Source organism: Numenius arquata, chromosome 2 (assembly GCF_964106895.1).
Source record: "Numenius arquata chromosome 2, bNumArq3.hap1.1, whole genome shotgun sequence".
Lineage (NCBI taxonomy): Eukaryota > Metazoa > Chordata > Aves > Charadriiformes > Scolopacidae > Numenius > Numenius arquata.
In genome coordinates this window covers 116,216,349-116,235,265 of record NC_133577.1, presented here as the reverse complement: position 1 = coordinate 116,235,265, position 18,917 = coordinate 116,216,349, and the positions used below count along the sequence as shown (strand labels likewise).

The 18,917-nt window shown below is 38.2% G+C and overlaps 1 protein-coding gene across 1 annotated transcript in view; it reads left to right on the top strand.

Annotated features, from left to right (window-relative positions):
- The window catches only part of SLC2A13 (solute carrier family 2 member 13), a 156,515-nt gene that overhangs the window by 27,159 nt on the left and 110,439 nt on the right, over positions 1–18,917 (top strand). Inside the window, exons 2-3 of the mRNA XM_074168752.1 lie at positions 1,218–1,377; positions 7,532–7,740. Of these exons, the coding sequence (XP_074024853.1) occupies positions 1,218–1,377; positions 7,532–7,740 (369 nt within the window). The remainder of the gene's footprint in view (positions 1–1,217; positions 1,378–7,531; positions 7,741–18,917) is intronic.

The following is an 18,917-nucleotide window of genomic DNA, read 5'->3' as shown; positions in this document are numbered from 1 at the left end:
GTGAGTCAGCCAGGCAGTGGGACACTGGCTGAAGCTGCTGCCATTTTATGACGAAGCCTTTCTGCTGTCAGAGGAGCCAGGAACTGTGGCCGAGCTTCAGGAGCCACGTCCATGCCTTTAGGTGACCCCGTTTCTTGCTGGGGCTGTGGCAGTGGCCTGTGCTGGTGTGGGGCTGTCAGCGTGGACCCAGTGGAGCTGCCATGGCTGGAAGACGTGTCGCTGCTGCTGCTGCTGGGCCGTACTCACTGTGCTCATGTTGTATCTCAGCTGGCTTCAGTCGGAATGTGTTTTTGTGTGTGTGCCACCAATGTACTTCCAGTTTTAATGACAAAAGAAATTGCCTTTGATTGTCACCATTGATTCCCTTAAGGAAATAGGGATATAAATTTCCTTCAAATCAGAGTGCAGGCTTGTTGGAAGATTTGGTGACCACCAAAGCATGTACCACACTGGGCTCTGTTCTTCATATGCTGTCGAACTCCTGTTTTTACAGTTTGTGTGTGCGCGTGCCTCCAGTGTGTGTTCCACATGGGCATTTCTGTCTTTTGCACAAAAGGCTCATTTAGAGCCATCGCATAATTCATAGAAAATGGTACCAGTGTTAAGATAGAATAAAAGGCAGCTGTGCTTTAGCTTCAGTCCTTGTTTCCTTATGGCAGTAGTTTTTAGCATTGCATATGGAATACTTATAAACCAAGTCAAGAAACAATAAAAAAAAAATCAAGAAACAATCCATTCAGTGTAACAATAATGAAATTACACAATAATAATAGTAATGCTCGGCCTTGCTTTTTCTTGGAGGTGGAAACCATGCTAAAGTTCTGTTTAAGCTCAGAGCTGTGAACACTTGGCATCCTCAGTTAGTCACTTTGACTTATGTGTGCTTACTTGGATCGTAGTTTCTCCTATTTTCAAAACTATAAATACGTTCATGCTTTTTATTTAATCTTAGTATACATGCAATGTGAATTGAGGTGAGTTATTCCTTCTATCATTACATCAAACCTTGAACTTCCAATACAGCTGTTAGCAACCGGTGTGTGTGCCCATGGCTATGCTTCTGGAGTTCATTAGGTGTATTTTCTTTCTTTTCATCTTTTGGAACCTGGAAATCAAATTCTTCCAGCTTTTTCCATTTAAATGATGTAATATTTTATGATGTAAAAAGGATGTAATATCTTTTGAATTTATAACTGTAATTTAATTTATTCTTGTAGGTGTAGCGTCTATGACTGTGCCAGTGTACATCGCAGAAGTTGCTCCTCCACACTTAAGAGGCAGATTAGTCACCATTAACACTCTGTTCATCACTGGGGGCCAGTTTTTTGCAAGCGTCGTCGATGGACTCTTCAGCTACCTCGCGAAGGATGGATGGAGGTTTGTGAGTCTTCCTTGCTAAAAGCAAAACTAGCATGGTTGTGATTTGGGCTACAGCTATTATATTTCCTCTTGGTAAAATAGAGCTTACATGTAAGGTGGTAAAACTGTATGTTGAAATGGAACTTTAATTATTAACTCTTGCTAAATGATATCCATACTACTTTCACTTCAGCCTAATATTCATAGTATGCTTAGGTTTTTTTGACTTCACTAAACTTTAAAATGGAGGAGCAATAAATATGCATCAACAAGCTTGAATGATTGTCATGATGTTTATGAAAATAGCTTGCCTTTTGCATTTAGAATAATTGCATGCTGATTTTTCAAAAAGCAAATCTCTACTGACTATGATGCTGTATGTGCAAAATACAGCTGTAATTTGAATATTCTTAATCTGAGCAGTAGTAATCCAATCAGAATTGAACTGAAGGATATTGTAGCATAAGTTTATAGTTAAAAGTTTGGGTTATTGCATAATATGAATCTCTTTTACTGTGCTTCCTGGATATCGTGTTTTTCCTAAGTGTTCGCTAAGGAACATGGCTAAGTGTTCTCAACTGCAGCCTTATACCTACTGTCTTTATAGTGGTTTTTAATTTGAGATAGATGAGTGACTCAATATTTTACTTGCAGTGCTGACTTGAAAAAATAATAAACAGAAATGTGTGGGAGGAATAATTTATACATTCCAGCTTCTGGAAACTTGTGCTTAATTATGTGTGATTTTCTCTTGAAACACTCTTGGGAAAGAGATGCGTGTTGTTGTAGGGTCTTCAATTTCTATTACTATAGCCTGGAATCATTGTGCTATTTGAAAATCCTAGTATGTAGGATTCCCCCCCCACCCACAACAGCTTGGAACATAAATATTTTTATGTCCTCTGGCTTCTAATGGAGTTGAATAGGGATTTCTAGGTGCACTGACATTTGATGTTTAAGTTGGGAACAATTAATTTGGGAATTGGTACATAGAAAAACCTGGAACCTGATCTTTTTATAGTATGTAAAGAAATATGATTTAAGACAAAAAGTTAATGTTATCTTCTTAATGAATCTATGGTTTAACTTGTGTATGCCTGAAGATTCAAGAAGTTTGAGTTTTTACTCTTCGTCCATATTATTGTTTCCTTAAGAAAAAAAACCAATTCATGCTGATTTTGTTTAATTTTGATTTAATTTTAAGTTTTAGCTCTACTTCATGCTTTCTGAAAATGCATTGGTTACTTTAGCTCAAATGAAATAGCGTTTTACATTTTTATGTAAAGCTTTTCATGACCTTTTCATTATGATGCAGCTGTGTTCTCTGACAGACTGTATGTCCACTTGTGGAGGATGGAGAAACAGCCCTTACTGAAAGAAAAACTTATTTTTATAGGATGGCTAATCCCTATCTGGAATTAAAGAAGTATGCTCAATTTTGAGAAAAGTTAGTGGCATGCAATAATGCATTTCTAGGTAAAATGCGAACTGAAGTATTTGATCCCCAATGCTAATTATTCAGTAGTTGCTTTGTTGTTTTAAATTAACTTTTAACCTAAATAATTTGCTAATGTAATGGCTCCTTATACATGGGACTGAGTGGGAGGAATGGACGAGTAAAGATACTTATTTAGAAATGGAGCTCTGAGTCACTGTTACTTAGAGGCGTTGTGCACTTTCTGTTTAGGCAGATTTTTTGAGTTCACTTTACCTCAGTGGTTAGGGATTCAGCTGGGGGAAGCTTTTGTGGATATAAGTTTGTTTTTGGTTTTTTTTTTCCCATTAGTGGGCTGACACATAGGAGCTAAGGATGTGTTTGTAATCTGTGTGCTTCAGTAAATACTAGTGTATTGGAAGAAAAAGATAAGCTAACAAAGTATCTCACAAGTATTGATTTTATTGGAGCTGTGTTTTTCTTTAATTGTTCAGATAAACTAAGATACTCCCTAGCTTGAATTTTTGCAGCTCAAAAGCAAACTTATAGGCTTCTTTGGAAAAAATCAGTCAAAGAGCTAGGAGTATGATACAGGATGTATCAGTTTTCAATTCAAGCAGTGGTTTAGGATTGACAACCAGTTGTATGTAAATGATAATTTAAGTGAAAAATAGCATTCCAGTTTGTTACACAGGTTACCATCTTTTGGTATGTTACTTTGTAAATATATTTAGCTACAGTGGAAGATTAAGCAGAAGGCAATAGTCATTGTCAAATGTAGATTTCATCTTTTTGTAAAACACTGATGCTTTGATATGCCACTGTACCTTAAATAGGAATGAGGCCCCCACCCACTGAAATGCTGCACAACTGTTCTGAGAACTTCTGCATTGGTGTAACTTATTCTTCTGTTTGGAACAACAAATAAACTACTCTGGTAAATTTTGGCCTTTTAACCTATCTGAACTGAAAAAATTTAAAGTAGAGTCCAGAACCTGTGGACTGAGTAAGGCCAGGAGGTTGGGAGTTTGATCAGAGCTGTGTGAGATGCTGACTTGAGTATCTCCAATGATGGACATTTCCATTTCTCAAGACAACTGATTCAGATGTTCAGTCACTCTCACTGTGAAGAATTGTTTTCCCTTCTCTTTAATTTGTTTTCCTTGTTGCAACTTGTGACTCTGTTCTGTTGACTCTTGTCCTCTCACGGTGTACAACTGAGAAGAGTCTGTCTTCTCTATGAGCTCCTTTTCCGTTGTGAAAGATGCAATTAGATGCTCCTCTTGATCATCTCTCCTTTTCTGGGCAGCACAAACCCAGTTCTCTCAGCCTCTTATGCCATACACTCCATTTGTGCAACCATTTTAGTGATCCGCTGCTATTCCTGGTTTATAGCTTTCTCTTATGTTGGGGGTCCCAGTCTTCCAGATTCAGGACAGTGTGTGGAGTAGTCATGAGTAACTGTTTCCTGCAGCCTGCTGGCTCATGCTGGGTAACTGCTGCTAAGGCAGTTTTGTCTTTGCTAAGACATGTTTTATGTACATGCCAAGAACTGTTCTGCTGAATCGAGTGAAATGCGGCTGTTGACAATGCGTTGGTCAGAAGCTGAGGCTATGCTAGTGATGAGATATCCAAAGGTTCTCAGCTGTGACGCTGGAGCTGTTCCATAGGGGATTGTGTACTTGTCTGTCCTCGGCTAGTTTACTGCAACCTAAGACTGAGCAGGGAAGAGTACAGATGGTCTGTCACCTGGGAAGAGTGGCCAGCACATGCATGGGAAGAAATCACAGATGTTCACTCCTGAGTCATCACATATGAGAGGAAAAATTACATGAATTATTGTAGCTCTTAGTGACTGACTGTCTAAGTATTGGCAATAAGAAACTTTACTTCTTCTCGGCTCTGTTTGTTCTTGGAAATGCTGGATATTAAATTAAAAATAAACCAAAGAAAACAAATATTTCACCTGGCTCTTATGTCAGGTTAGCTTTATAAACCCTGCTAATGCCATCTTAATAGTATTGCAGCAGTATGTCTGAGAAGGAGAAATGTTACAGCAGACTTATTAAATTTCATGCTGGATTTTTTCAGGTCTGCTAGACATCTGGCTTCAAATGCCAAATCTCGTACTCTGTACAGGAAGGAACTATATTAGATTTCTGAAAGCTGGCTGACTACATGAAATGTCTAAAATTGCCTGCTTTTTCTCTAAATTGTTTATATCAAAATTGCTTGATCTGAAAATTGCAACAACTCTTGACCTTGCAATGGATGTATGCTCTTAACTGAACATTTTCCTTCTGGCCTGCTCCTTGTACTCAACTTTGGCCAAAACCATGTCAATTGAAAACTAACTTTAGTGAGCGAGCACTTCTTGTACATTTCTCTTTTATCTTGCCTGTGATAAACAATCCAATAGATTCTAACTGGTAGCTTTAACAGGCTGGATCGAGCTTTCAGGAGCCTCAATTGATTTTTCCTCCCAAGATGATTGCAGGTACCCAGCTGCTTAGTTCTGGAGGCTCTGCTGCGTTTAAGGGACTGGAGGGCTTTGGAGGAGCAGAAATTAGGTAATATGAGTGTAAAGGACTAAATCTGTTTATTTAGATGTTATAAAAGATCCTTTTGCTTGCAGTTTAACAGAATACAGTGATTGGGTATTTAAGCTCTACGGTTTTGTTTTACTCTTCACTTGAAATAGAGAAGGCTTTCTAAATACCACTCTAATGCAGATATTGAATATACCATTTGGTGAGTTTCAATGGTGTGTGTGTAAAGGTGATTCTGTATACAACTACCAAAATGTCTTTGGAGAGGGAAGAGCATAGGAAGAAATGAGGACGTTGATGAATGACAACATTAGTGAACGAGGAATGAGAACATAGTGAATTAGTGACGCTTGTTAGATATGTTGGCTGAAGACTATTCAAATAACAATCCTTCCACAAGCTTTGTGATTTAAATTTGTTTTCTTCCTTCTGCTTTTCTCTTTTTTAAATGAATGATGAGCTATACCATTCTTAAAGTGTTAGAAAATAAGGTTTTCTCACAGATTTCTTTGTAGAGCAAGATTTACTTATGTGACCTTTGGAAATTTTTGCTGGTTTTAGGAAGAACTTGAGGGCTCAGCTTGGGGATGGAAGGACGGGCCTGCATGCACGTTGTCCTGGGACAGCCATCCTCTTTGCATTACCTTTCGGGTGTTCTTTTCCACATTCTCCAGTTTTCTGCCCTGTTGTATTGTTCATGTTTTTCTTTATTAAATCTGCAAATGCTTCTGAGAGAGTCTTTTTCCATTTTCATACAAAATGAGTTTGGACTTGATACATACATCTGGTTCATTGCCCTGAAACAAGGTTTCTGTTAATGGTTGTGCTCTCTTTCCTACTCTATTAGCAATTTCATTTCCTAGCGTGCTTTATAAAAACATCAAGGTGAGAAACTGCCGAATCATCTGTGTGAAAGCATGCATCCCTGGGGTATGATGAGAGGAGCTAGAGGAGAGATTAGCAAATCTCCTTAATCTCCCGACTGATGTCAAGGTGTGAACCTGTTTATGAGTACAGACTACCACAGTATTTAGTCTGTGGGCTAGCTTCTGGAGGTGTTTTAATGATTGCAACCACTGATGTGAAACCTGTGATAGCTATACAATAATGTACAGGTGACACCAGCACTCCTTAAACTCTTTAATGGAAGTAAAAAAAAAAGCCTCAGTGAAGTGCAAATGGAAAAAGGTCAGATTTAAAAAGCAGAAGAAAATTATACATTGTTCTGCAATTCTTGTTATTTGTCTTAGTGTTTTATTGAACAAATATAAAAATGTGAAGCATATAGACCATAACCACCCATGAAAGTTGCTGGTATGCTGATCTTTCACAGTCTTTTCCCCCACACTTCAGCTGGAGCGAATCATGGTATCTGTGGGTGTTGTCACAGGTGTCAATGCTGGTCCCAGGAAGCATAACTCCTCTGGCCAGTGGTACTTCTCTGTTAAGTAGAGAACTACCCTTAATGCTGTATATAGTACACTCCCCTGCCCTGGGCATCTAAAAGGCAGTTTTGATTTAAAACCTAACATTGCAGCTGACTAACAATTTAAGAGCAGACTCTCCAAAAGATCTGGTGTAAATTGCTGTGCTGGTGAAATGAACTTTGTTCAGTGTTTCTGCTGATAGATATTTTCAAAAGTAAAACCGGTGTTTCCTTAGACAAGAGGCATATTCCCTGGTCTCTTGTGTGTGTGTACATATTGCTGACCAAATTATGTGTTTTTCATTGGCTGGTTTGGGGTTTATTTTTTTTTATGTGTCTCTAGAACAATTATCAGGATTTCAGTCTCCTTTTTGCCATCAGCAGCATCTATTTTTTCTGTGTGCCTTTGCTTTCTCTTTCTGTTCATTCTTTTTTCTTCACTGAAGGAATTATCAGTTTCCAAACTACTGCATTGTTTCAGGGTTTTTATTTAGTCTGATTTGGTGTCCTTGGGACCAGTGGCTGTAGGGTCAGTGGTGGCCAAAGAGTCAACATGTCCTTGAGATTTCCTGGAATTGAAAGAGAGGATCCTGTTTTCTAATATACTCACAGAACATGGTTCTTGCCTACTTAACTTCTGGTGAAAGAATACAAGGGGAGGAGGGTTTGATTAGTAAATTACAGCTTGAGTAGCTGTAACTGAGCCTTCACCTAGCATGTTTTTGTAGGCATTTATACATTTATTTATTTGCTTATTTCCAGGTACATGCTGGGCCTGTCAGCTGTTCCGGCAGTTATACAGTTTCTTGGATTCCTGTTTCTTCCCGAAAGTCCCCGCTGGCTCATTCAGAAAGGCCAGACTCAGAGAGCGCGGAGAATTCTGTCTCAAATGAGGGGTAATCAGGCAATTGATGAGGAGTACGACAGTATCAAAAACAACATTGAAGAAGAAGAAAAAGAAGTTGGAGCAGGTATGCTGAATGCTTGTTGGCCTCTCTGCCTATCAATGAGGAGATAAAAATCAGAAGGAATGTTGAAATCGTAGCCTGTGGGAACCTGACGTTTTGCTTTTTCTTGTCTATTTTGCTGTTGTCTGAAATATTTCATATACTGGTAGCTTCAAAAATGAACAGATGTTTCTATGATCCTACAGTTTTAAATTAGATTCTGATTTCTTAAGTGAGGAAAAAGTAAAGTTTTGTAAGATTCTGAGTTTATACCACCTACGCGTATGTGAGAATTGCACTCAAAAAATTACACAGTTTAAGAATGCACGTCTTGGAGAGTGGAAATAAATAATATAAAGTTTGGTTTCCTTTCTTCAGTGGAAAATGCCAAACAGACACTAAGGAGGTCAGAAGGCATTTTACATGCCTGAATTATCCAGAGACTGTATCCTGGCCTCCCACATTCTAGATAAGCAGCCTTTGGAAAGGTTTACAAAACTAGGCATGTAATACAGAGATTCTTCTTCAGTAAAGGCAGCTTCTGAAAGTCCTATTGGTCTGCCCCCAAAAGAATATGGCATCTAAATCAAACCTTTCTTTACCCTTTTGTATCCTTGTGCCGTAATTGCTCAAAACTTTGTGTATACTTAAAAAAGCAAGATTACCTTACCATTGACTTTCTGTACTCTACATACTTTTCCTTTGTTTTGTGCTGAAAGTGTTAATCTGAAAATCTCAAGTGAGGCTACTAAATAAGACTTATCTTAATTCTTCCTTTCCTAAACATTGATAGGAAAACGCTGTAACTTCTCAGAGCTAGTGGAAAGAAAAATGGAAATTATTTTGTGTCTGTGTAAATTGAGGTTCAACATCTTGTAATACCTAATCTCAGTGCCTCATTGAGTTTGGTTTTGAGCCTTACAATAAATAATTAAATATCTGGAAGAAGTTATTTGACACATACTAGTGAAGGGATTTCCAAACTATTCATCGCTGATGTGAAGTAGGGCTGGATTTTTTTTCTTCCATTATGTTTTTGAGGTTTAGGATACTTTTTTCCAGTTCTTTGGGGGTTGTGGGGTGGGAAATGAAGTTCATTGAAGCTGATTTGACAAAAAGCTGAAGTGGATATTTGTAGAACAGCTTGGGTTTGAGAGTCCTTGCTGAGGTTCTTGATCCTAATTAGGGATTGGGCTGTTCAATTCTGTGGAAAGTGACTTAAGGTCTAGTTTTAAAGTTTTTATACTTTGTAGAAATAAAAGGAGCAGGTGTTTCACCCATCCAGTCCCTTATTTTCAGTCACTGGACTTATAGGTCTGACCTTGTTTTCCCTCCCTTAAATCTTTCCTCATGCTGCTATTTCACTATTTGTAAACTCAATGTGGTGTTGTAAGACTGTAGTAGAACTAACTGCAGCTCAGTTGTTAAATCCGTCCTCTGTACATTTGTGACTTGGACTGGCACCTAGTTACGAGGTTGTTGGCTTTCTGGGATGTGCAGGTCTTCTTGGTTTTCCCCACACACTCCCCTGAAAACTTACTATGTTCCTGGAGTTTAGTTAAATCAAGCACATTCCTGGGAGGAAGCTTGGTTACAGAGAATCAGTGTTTTCCACAGCTTCAGAGTTGTCACTAAGGGGCATTAAAAAAAAATGAGGGTAGTTACAAGTGTATGCTGTCCCACTTGTTATAAATGCTAGCAAATAGGCATTAGATAGTTATGGTCACTCTTGTTTTTCATTATAACTTGGTTATAATTGCACTTCATCTCATTTAACCCAAAGTCTTTGTGTTACAAAAAGGTATGTTGTGTGTCAGCATCAAGACGTACATTATTTTTGTTACCTTTCTGTGCCTTACAGGTGGTATTTACAAGTGGTGTTAAATTGTAATTACTTTAATTTCTTGAGGAGTTGTCTGGATCCTCAGACAACTGGATTGGATTTGGGATGTGTAGTGCAAAAGCAACTTACTGTTCATGGTTTCATTGCCAGGTGTTCAGGTATTGACAACTTAAATGTGTGCTTCTGCAAAGGCTTTGCATTTCATTTTGCTATTTGTATTTTGGTTGGTTGGGGTTTTTTGTTTGATATGTTGCTGTAGTACTTTTTGTCTTCATTTCTCCTATTTGTGGCAGACTGTTTTAAAACACTAACATCATTTGTCATTGCTATTAATAATTAGACATTGTGGACATCATTCCAGTTTTACAAAAAGCTGTAACGACCCTAAATTGACTGTGTGTGTATGTGGCATTCAAGGAAAGATAACTTTGTAGATCAAAAATCATCCCGCTTGCAAAATTTTAGGTAAAAGTGCCTTTCCTTTCCTGTCTTTTCCTTTCTTGAAAAGTAACAGGTGCTCTTTATCATTAATTGATACATGAGCATCTTTGCCAGTTTTTCAGGGCATACTTTTTCTAAATTAAAATAAGCGTGTGTTTGACTTCTCTGCAAGGGAGTAACAGAATGTAACCCTAACATATTCTCCAGTCCCACACTAAAAACTGTTACTCCTTTTGTAACTGTTTCATCAACCATTCTTGTCATGGAAATACTGAATCACAGGGGAACTTCATCTGTGTTGTTAATGTTTGGGTTTAATTTCTGTCATAAAAGGAGAGAAGTTCGTTGCATTTTCCACATGGTCATCAAGCAGCTTCTGTCTTGAAAATAATAAAAATGCCTTCAGCAACAAACTTCTGTTTCAGAAGTCTTTTATACCAGTGTGGGATACCTATTAAGCAAATGATTCACATTTCTTTATCCTTTCCAATACATTCAGCCAAATCACTGCTGCTGATACTGCTTGGCAGCTTATATTTTAGCATTTTCAGATTGGTATCAGGAAAAGGATATATCTTTTTAACAAACACTTTCCCCATGACTGGTTATGCAAATGGCATTTTTCTGGCAGTCATGAATACTGCTTTTGCGTGCTCTGTTCTGTGCTCCCAGTGTGATTTTTGGTGTTGTAACCTTGCATTTTGGGAAGTGAAGGAGAGGGCATTGCATTCGGCAGTAACAAGTTGAATGGTTAAGTCCAGCTAATCATCAGCTATTAACATTATCGCCTTCTCAGATGATGGGGCTGTAGCGCAAAGGGGAGCTGACGATAGGAAAATGAAGGGTAGAAGGACTAATAAGGAAGATGTTAGAAAGGAGAGAGGTCCCCAAGAATTGTGGAAACAGTAGCTTATAGGTGCGAAGTGGCCTTCCCCTTCATATATGCTGTGGATCTCACAAATTCCACAGTGCATGGCTCAGGCTCAGAAGCCTTAAGTGAGAGAAAAGGGGAGAGAATGGTCAGAAGGGATTTGCAACCAAGGGAAGGATCAAAGATATTGCTGGGAGAGCATTCTGGGGTGACTCTTCCCAGCAAAACATGTCTGACTCGCACTGCTGCTGAATTGTAATTTTTAGTACAGTTAAGGCAGAGGTTCATGTTAGTTAAAAACAGGCAATCAAATCATAGCAGTGCAGGTAAGTGCTGGCACAGCCACTTAATACACAGGTGTAGATGAAGTAGCTTGTGCTCCTGAGTGAATTAGAGGGTGGGATTTGTGATGCTAATTCGAGAGCAAGCACTTCAGGATGAATTTAACGCAGCAGTTTTGTGCATACCAATAAACTATCTAGCACATCTTTTGTAAAAGTTTTACAGGCTGCCAGTGTAGTGGTCATTTCAAACTGGAAAGAAATCATTGTAGCATCCAACACTGATGTTCAAAGCAAATGATTGAAAAGTACCAGTTTTTACTCTCTTTCTGGGCGAAAGCATCTGCAAACTGCATGGCTTTTCCTAGCACCCCTCTTGTAGCAATACTGAGCTGCGATGTGCCAGGATGCGTGGTATTTCACGTGAAATCAGTAGCGATGAGTACAGTACTAACTTAGCATCTTGATGAAATGTCTAGTCATAATGCAAATTATGTTCATTTATTTTTCTGTAGATGAAGGATGTGTAACCATGGATCATAATTACACGAGGAGAGCAGTGTAATCTCCCCCAGCCCTTTTTATCCCACATTTATCTAACTTGTGAATTAGGGTTGAGACTTTTGACCTTATCTGCTAGGCCTGTGGACCTTTGCATTTTATTATCTGTTCTTATTTGTGTATATGTGTCATGCGATTGTGAAGATGTCTCTTTTGCACATGTTATGCTTAGTAATTCTGGCTGTATAAAACTGCTGGAGCTCAGTGGTGCATGGAAACATGCCGCTTCTGTGAAATTCATTGAGTGATTTTGAAAATTGCTCATTACACCGTAATGTTGTTTAACCTACCATTCTGTGTCTGTACCAGAATGTTATGTAATGGGCACTGCTTCTAAATCAGACGTTTTCTTGTGCTTTCTTTATTTTTAATAAGTTTTTTGTAATAGCCTAGCTTTTTTTTTTTTTGTGAGACCAAGAAAAATGTATCCTACTCTTGTAGGATTGACTCACTTTACTTCTTTGCTGAATTTCCTATTGGATCAGTGAGTCAGTCTCCTTTTTTAGGTTTCGTATTTTCCTGTTGGAGATAAATGTGTTATGATAGAAAGGTAAAATCACTTTCTTACCATTAGATTTTAGCTCATAACTTTACCCAACTAACTGTCAGTTAAAATAGGACATTATCAGGCAGGGGATCCTTCCTGGTTCCAGTGTATTTCTATTTCTTGCATCTTTTCTTCTGAAGTAATATTTTAACTTGTTTGTATTCCTGGCTATGGCTTTGGAACTGTTTGACGTGGATCTTTCTAGGGAGATACTGGAAGTTTGCAGTGTTTTCACTCTTAATCATAATTCTTCCCTTACTTAGAATCATAGAATCATCTAGGTTGGAAGGGATCATTTAGTCCAACCAATCAACCTAACTAATAAAAAAACATCACTAAACCATGTCACTAAGCACTATGTCAACCCGTCTTTTAAATGTCTCCAGGGATGGTGCCTCAACTACTTCCCTGGGCAGTCCATTCCAATACTTAATAACACTTTCAGTGTAAAAATTTTTCCTGATATCCCATCTGGGACTTCTGGGAGTTCTTTTTATCTGAAGCTGTTGCCTGACATGCCTGGTGTTCAGATAGATATAGACATGCTTATTATTATTGGACATCAGCTGGAATCTTATTTAATGAAACTTGGTAATACCGTGATGCTCTGGTAGGGCTGTGCAGAACTCTGAATCATTCCACTTCCAGGCACTCAAGTCCTTATTTGAAGTTAATTCCTCTTTTATGATATTAAGTGGCTGTTGTTACCTGTAACCATGAAATTAGATGGAAGTCTTTGGGGAAAAGAAACAAAGGAGTTGGGCTAAGAATTTGTTGAAGAAAACCCCAAATCCAATATGGTTGGTAGTCATGTCAGCCTGAAAGTCTTGCTTGGGGCAATACCACATGCCAGGGTCAGTTTCTGGTGGGTTTTGCTTTGGATTTATGGGAAGTCCTTGATGGCCATTGATGGCCAATGCAAGAGATACTTGAGGAATGTTTTAGTTTCATTTTTGTATTTTAACCATTTGACATGTTGAATTATTTCTTTGCCTGTTCCCTTAAGAACAAAAATTCTTCCTGTGTATGTCTCCATTGGAATTTGTTTTGAGTTGAACCCATAAAAAAAGCACTTCTCTGGATAATTTAAAATTCAGCCAATGTAGGCAAATAAAACATGGAGACATTTGATCTTGAGAAAGTATACTAACTCAATTCGGTGTATGATCAGATAACAAGAAAAAGCCTTCTACAAAACTTGGCAAGGAATATTGAAAGTATGAATTACTGCATTAAACAATTGATAGAGATAAGATTTTTGATTCTCCTTTTATCCTTAAAGTCTTTTAAAAGGCTGACTTCTTCTTGCAAGTATGACCTTTGAGAAATACAGTGTATAAAAAACATTGTTTTTCTGCCTTTTATAGAAATGATTGCTATATTTTAAAAATAATAGTTTGTTTCTGCTGTCTTGTCTGTTTGTTGTGCTGAACTCTGCTTATACCTTCAGTTTGGGTACCTAATAAGTTTGGGAATGTTTGTATATTTTAGGAATCCTGGTGTTTGCGTGTTTACCTGGCAGGGTAACCTGGAGTTGGCCTTGCTTCAGTGGCTTATGACCAAAACCAATCCCTTAATCTTTCACCTTGATTTTCAATGTACTGACATAAATCGAATGCTTATCTGGAAATGATGGTTAATTGCCTGTCTGAAGATCAGATTATTTTGGGTAGGCTGCTTCAGATGTATGTTTTGGAACAAACTCCTCTTTGCCTGAAGTCCAGACAGATTTCACGTATGGCAGTCCTAAAGGGCAGGAAAAAGCAAAAGTCTGGAAAACCGCATGTAAGTATAGGGAAGCACTGTGAGGCAGGAGGGTTTTCTTTGGTTTCATTTCCTTTCCCCACTTCAGATTCACTGTGAAGTTTCTGGAAGTAAAATTAGCTTTCCATTGATAGTGTTATTAGCTTTATATTAGTTCACAGCTTCTGAAGCCTACAGAAAATTCAAGCTACAAGTCTTGAAAATAAAAGAAAATTAAAAAGACTTCATCTCTTATCAGTTCAAAAATAAATTTGGGTGTAATGATTTTGTTTTAAGCCAAATGACATTATTCACAGATTGAAGTTTAATTATCTGACATTCAAGTAGTATTAACTGGTGCTCTTTGTCTGAGGTTGCTTGTGGGACTACACGTCTGGAAACAATATTGGATTCCACTCCAATACTAGTGCATCACTGAGCATTCAGCTGCTCCTTGTGCTTTGTTTAACAACAGGTATCTGTTTTGTGAAAACACGTGTTTCAGAGTGGGCAAAAAAAACATTTGAAGAATAAGACTAGTGATTGGCATCCTTTCCTGAGAGGCAACGGGCACAAGCTGGAACATAGGAGGTTCCACTCAAAAAAATGAGAAGAAACTTCTTTACGGTGAAGGTGACAGAGCACTGGAACAGGCTGCCCAGGGTGCTTGTGGAGTCCCCGTCTCTGGAGATTTTCAAGACCCGCCTAGATGCAGTCCTGAGTAACATGCTCTGACATGCTCTGGGCAATCCTGCTTCGGCAGGGGAGTTGGACTAGATGATCTTTATGGTCCCTTCCAACTCTAAAAATGCAGTGAAATTCAGTGAAATTCTAAAGCACAAACTGACTGAAGGAGAGGCTATCAATAAGGATAGCGTGTTTTATTGCAATGATGTCCAGGGGAATAGGAATTTATAACTTGTGCTTCAAAAACAAACAAATTTCCACCCCCACCCCACCCCCTGCAAATTTAACTAGAATAGTTTATTTTTCTTTCTTAACACGAACAACCAAAATCAGGCATTTTTTGCTGGTTCTTCAGGTGTTCTCTCTGTTTCATGTTTATTATCTGTTAGGGTTAGCTACAGTACTTTATAGAAAATTATCTTTTTCCTTTAACACAGAAGCTATTTGTTTTTTGGATTTAAACAGGATAGTCCAACTGACTTGAACTAGATCAGTTTCTAGAAGTTATCAGCTTCTGGCCCCAATTTTCATGCCTTCTAGGCATGAACTTCAGGTCTAGAAAGCGGTAAGCTAGAGACATTTCTTGGATTTTCTAGAAGTAGTGCTTAGCTGTATGACTTGGCCTTTTATTAAAAGTCTGCTGTATGGTAGCATAAACTTTAAGCAACATTTGTAAGTGTATTAATTTACAATAGTTCCTTCCCAATTAGTCTAGGGGAAAAACTCAAAATCATGTGGAGCATGTGGTGGGATTTTAGGAAAGCTGGAACTAAAGATTCCTGTCGGGGGGGATATTCTTGGTCAACAAAAAGAAAAATGGATGTGCATAACACGAGTAATAGTAAAGGGGTGGTTCTTGCCTTGTTGGGAGGGAAACCTATTCTGAAGAGTAATAAGACTTATTCCTTACTCAGTACAGAAATGGGAGAGAAAACAAGGGAGACACTGTCCGTAACACACACGGTTTGTAACACAGGGAAGGGAGCCCGGAGGAGTGAGTTGGGCCACAAAGAGATAAGTCCATGCTGGTAAAAGGTTGTTGTAGGATTGTAATGCTGGGATAGGAGTGAAAAGGGCAGAATGCATCTGCTCAAAGAAAAGCTACAACATTTAGCTGGGGGTTAGAGGCACCTGGCAGTTGGCCAGCATTGCCAGCAATGGTGCTGCCATAAACTCTTCCAACCTGCAGCATCAGGACCTGTTCCTGCCGTTGTGCCTGCCAGGCTCCTGTCTCTTTGGTGTCAATGGTCCAAACCAAGACTTCGAGTCTTGGAGTCACTGTGCTGGAGAGCCGGTTCTGTTTGAGGTGGGATGCCTGGAGCACGGTAGTTTAGTTGTGTTAGAAATGGGAAATATAATTTTGAATTTCCTGTGTGCTCTTGTGTGAGAGATGGGCACACACTGCCTTCGTGGCAGAATTGGCTCTGGCCTCTGTTTTTTTTTTCTAACACGGTTACACTGATGTACTTGTTTCTCATCTGAAATTACGGATCTACTTTTTTCATTTATGTATATTCTTCTTATGAAGTAATAAAATGATGATGCCTCTAGAGCTGCTAATGGTATTCAAGAGCTCAGTTAATAAAAAAAGAAAAGAAGAAAAAAAAAAGGCCTGGTTCTTCATCATTTCCCTGCTGGATCCAGCATCTGCACTGAATACACAATTCTAAGCCGAATGCTCCCACTTGAGCTGCCTGTTTACATGCAGCAGGGATTCAGACAAAATAGAGAGTGTTGTGTGAAAATGTTAATGGGCATAGGGGGAAATTTTTTTTAGACTGCTGAGGAATAATTATAACACTTCACTAAGCTTAGTAATATGATTCATTATTTAGCTCTTAAAGCAGGTTCTGTGGCAGAAGTTGGAGATAATCTTGCAGCTTCTTTGCTCTCTGACCTTGTGAAGATGAGCGGAAACTCTAAAATGGATTTAAGGATTTTAATAACAATATTTGTATGTAAATGCCACAGACAAGTAGCTGAGTAAACTTTACCTATTGATCCCATTGCAGTCTTTTCAGCATAATTATTAAAATTAAAAAAGGTGTTGTTTTGTTTTGCTTTTTTTAATTAATACTGCTTTGCAGTGTTGTAGAACCACGTCAGTGCTGAGCTGACTCTTCCTCTGCTGCCTCCTCGGTGACGGGCTTTGCATAAAGGCAAAAATTAATCCACCCACCAGATGTTAGTGATTCTTCAACAGCAGTAATTTTTCTTTGGCTCTGTGGTCAGGTGAATACAGTGTTTATACAGGCTGTTTAAACGGAAGTATTTTGTTAATGGGAAGAAAAAGGGTTTTAAACAGTGTTTGCACTTGTTTCTTTTACATAAGGCCGTATTCCACTCCTGCAATCTAGTCAGGCTTTATTTTTTCTGGAGACCTTCACCAAGATATTGTCTGCCTGAGTTTCCTCCAATGCTCATCTTTTTCTCTTGCCTTTTAAAATAACAGCATTGGGGTTTTTTGATCTCTTCTGTTTTCAAGACACTTTATTCTTCTAGCGAACCTGAAGGGTTTGTTTCAGAATAAGCAGCTATCCTTGCGTGCCTCTCGATAGTTAATCCACAGTGTTCATGCACTGAGCATTTCAGTAAATCTCGTCAACCAATGCGAAGTCTATCGCAATTGCCATGCTGCCATGTGTGGATTGTGTTTTGTTTGACTGAAGATGGATTTGAAAAAAAAAAAAAAAAAGAAAGGGTACTTTACTGAAGTTTGCTGCTGAGCATGTTGCGGCTGTGACTCCCAAACTATCCATTTCAAATGCTCCCTTACACAAATATTCTTGAACTTTCCCTAAGCTGAGAAAGCAAGTTGTTGGGATTTCTTCCTTTTGAAAATAAATGAAAAAGTGTAGTACTTCCACATTGAATATTTGACCAGAATATGTATTTAGATCTAGATCTGGCACTTCTATCCCGGAGATGAGAAACAGGTTCGTTCTTCATGTTAATTCTGTTTGACCATAATTTTTACAAGTGGTGAACAGGTTCAGAATTGTTTCATTCATAATTTTTTGGTCAGCAAAAAGTTAGAATTCTGCTTCTCTTTTTGCTTGGGTTTTTTTTTTTTTTTTTCAAAGGTATCCCCTAAGCCATAGTGATGCTCAGTAACTGTGTAGTAGTGTGCTAGTCTTGCTGTAGAGCAATCCCTAGGAAAGAGCTCCCTCCTTGTGTTACTGCATTCCAGAATAGAAGGGTGAGCACCACCTTTTCCTTTTATCATCTGAATGATTGTGTCTGTGGGCTTACACTTTTCCAGTGGTGTTTCTGCAAGTGAAGTACTTTCTAGAAAGTTTATTTTACTGTTTTGTATTCTAAAATATTATTGGTCTCCTTGAAAATGTCCATGTGGATTAGAGGGGGTTTATATGGTTGAAGCGTGTGTGTGTAAGATAACTAATGCTGCATGAATAATTCACAATGAATAATTTATCTAATTAATTTAGACTTTCTTTCTGCTTGTCAGTTGTCTGTGGGGAAACTGCAGTTTCCTTAGACATATTTATTTTGGAAGTGTTAAAGTGCTTGGAATTTTTCTATGTGAAGCTGTAACAAGTGCATTGTAAACTTGAAATTTTTAGTACAATCTTTTTGGAAATTGTGGCTTTCACAAATATTAAGCAGTATTTCAATCACATTCTGGACACATCTGTACAAATAAAGCTCTGAATTCAGCTGAATAGGCTGAATTAACAAAATAAGAACATTTTAAAAGAATCAGTAAGACTGGCCCTCTCTACCTCCGTTTTCAGGTTTCTCTTTTGCTAAAAAAAACCAAACCAACTTCCCCTAACAAACAAAGAAAAAAAACAACCCACCAACAGTTCCTTCCCAAAAAGCCATTTGTCATTTTTAGCACTTTTTCCCACTGCAGGAAACCACTCTTCTGTTAAATGTCTTTTTCTCATGAGGAAAGGATCACTCCACTGTTCTAGTAATGGTCAATTTGTACATGACTTTTTTTCTGTGGATGTTCAGAGGTAAATACTGGTGATATGGATAATGGTGGCTTTGGACTTTTTTTTTTCTGATTCTGCACATACTTGAATATTTCTGTTTCTGTTGAATAATAAAGAATGTTTTCAAAACCAGTATAGCTCGGTGTCTGTGGATAATCAAATATTTACCAAAAGTCATATGGAAAATGTTGTTATCTAGTCAAAGTAAGTTATCTCACAATGCAGCCATGGTGATTTATGAATGAAGAAATAATTTTTTCTCCAG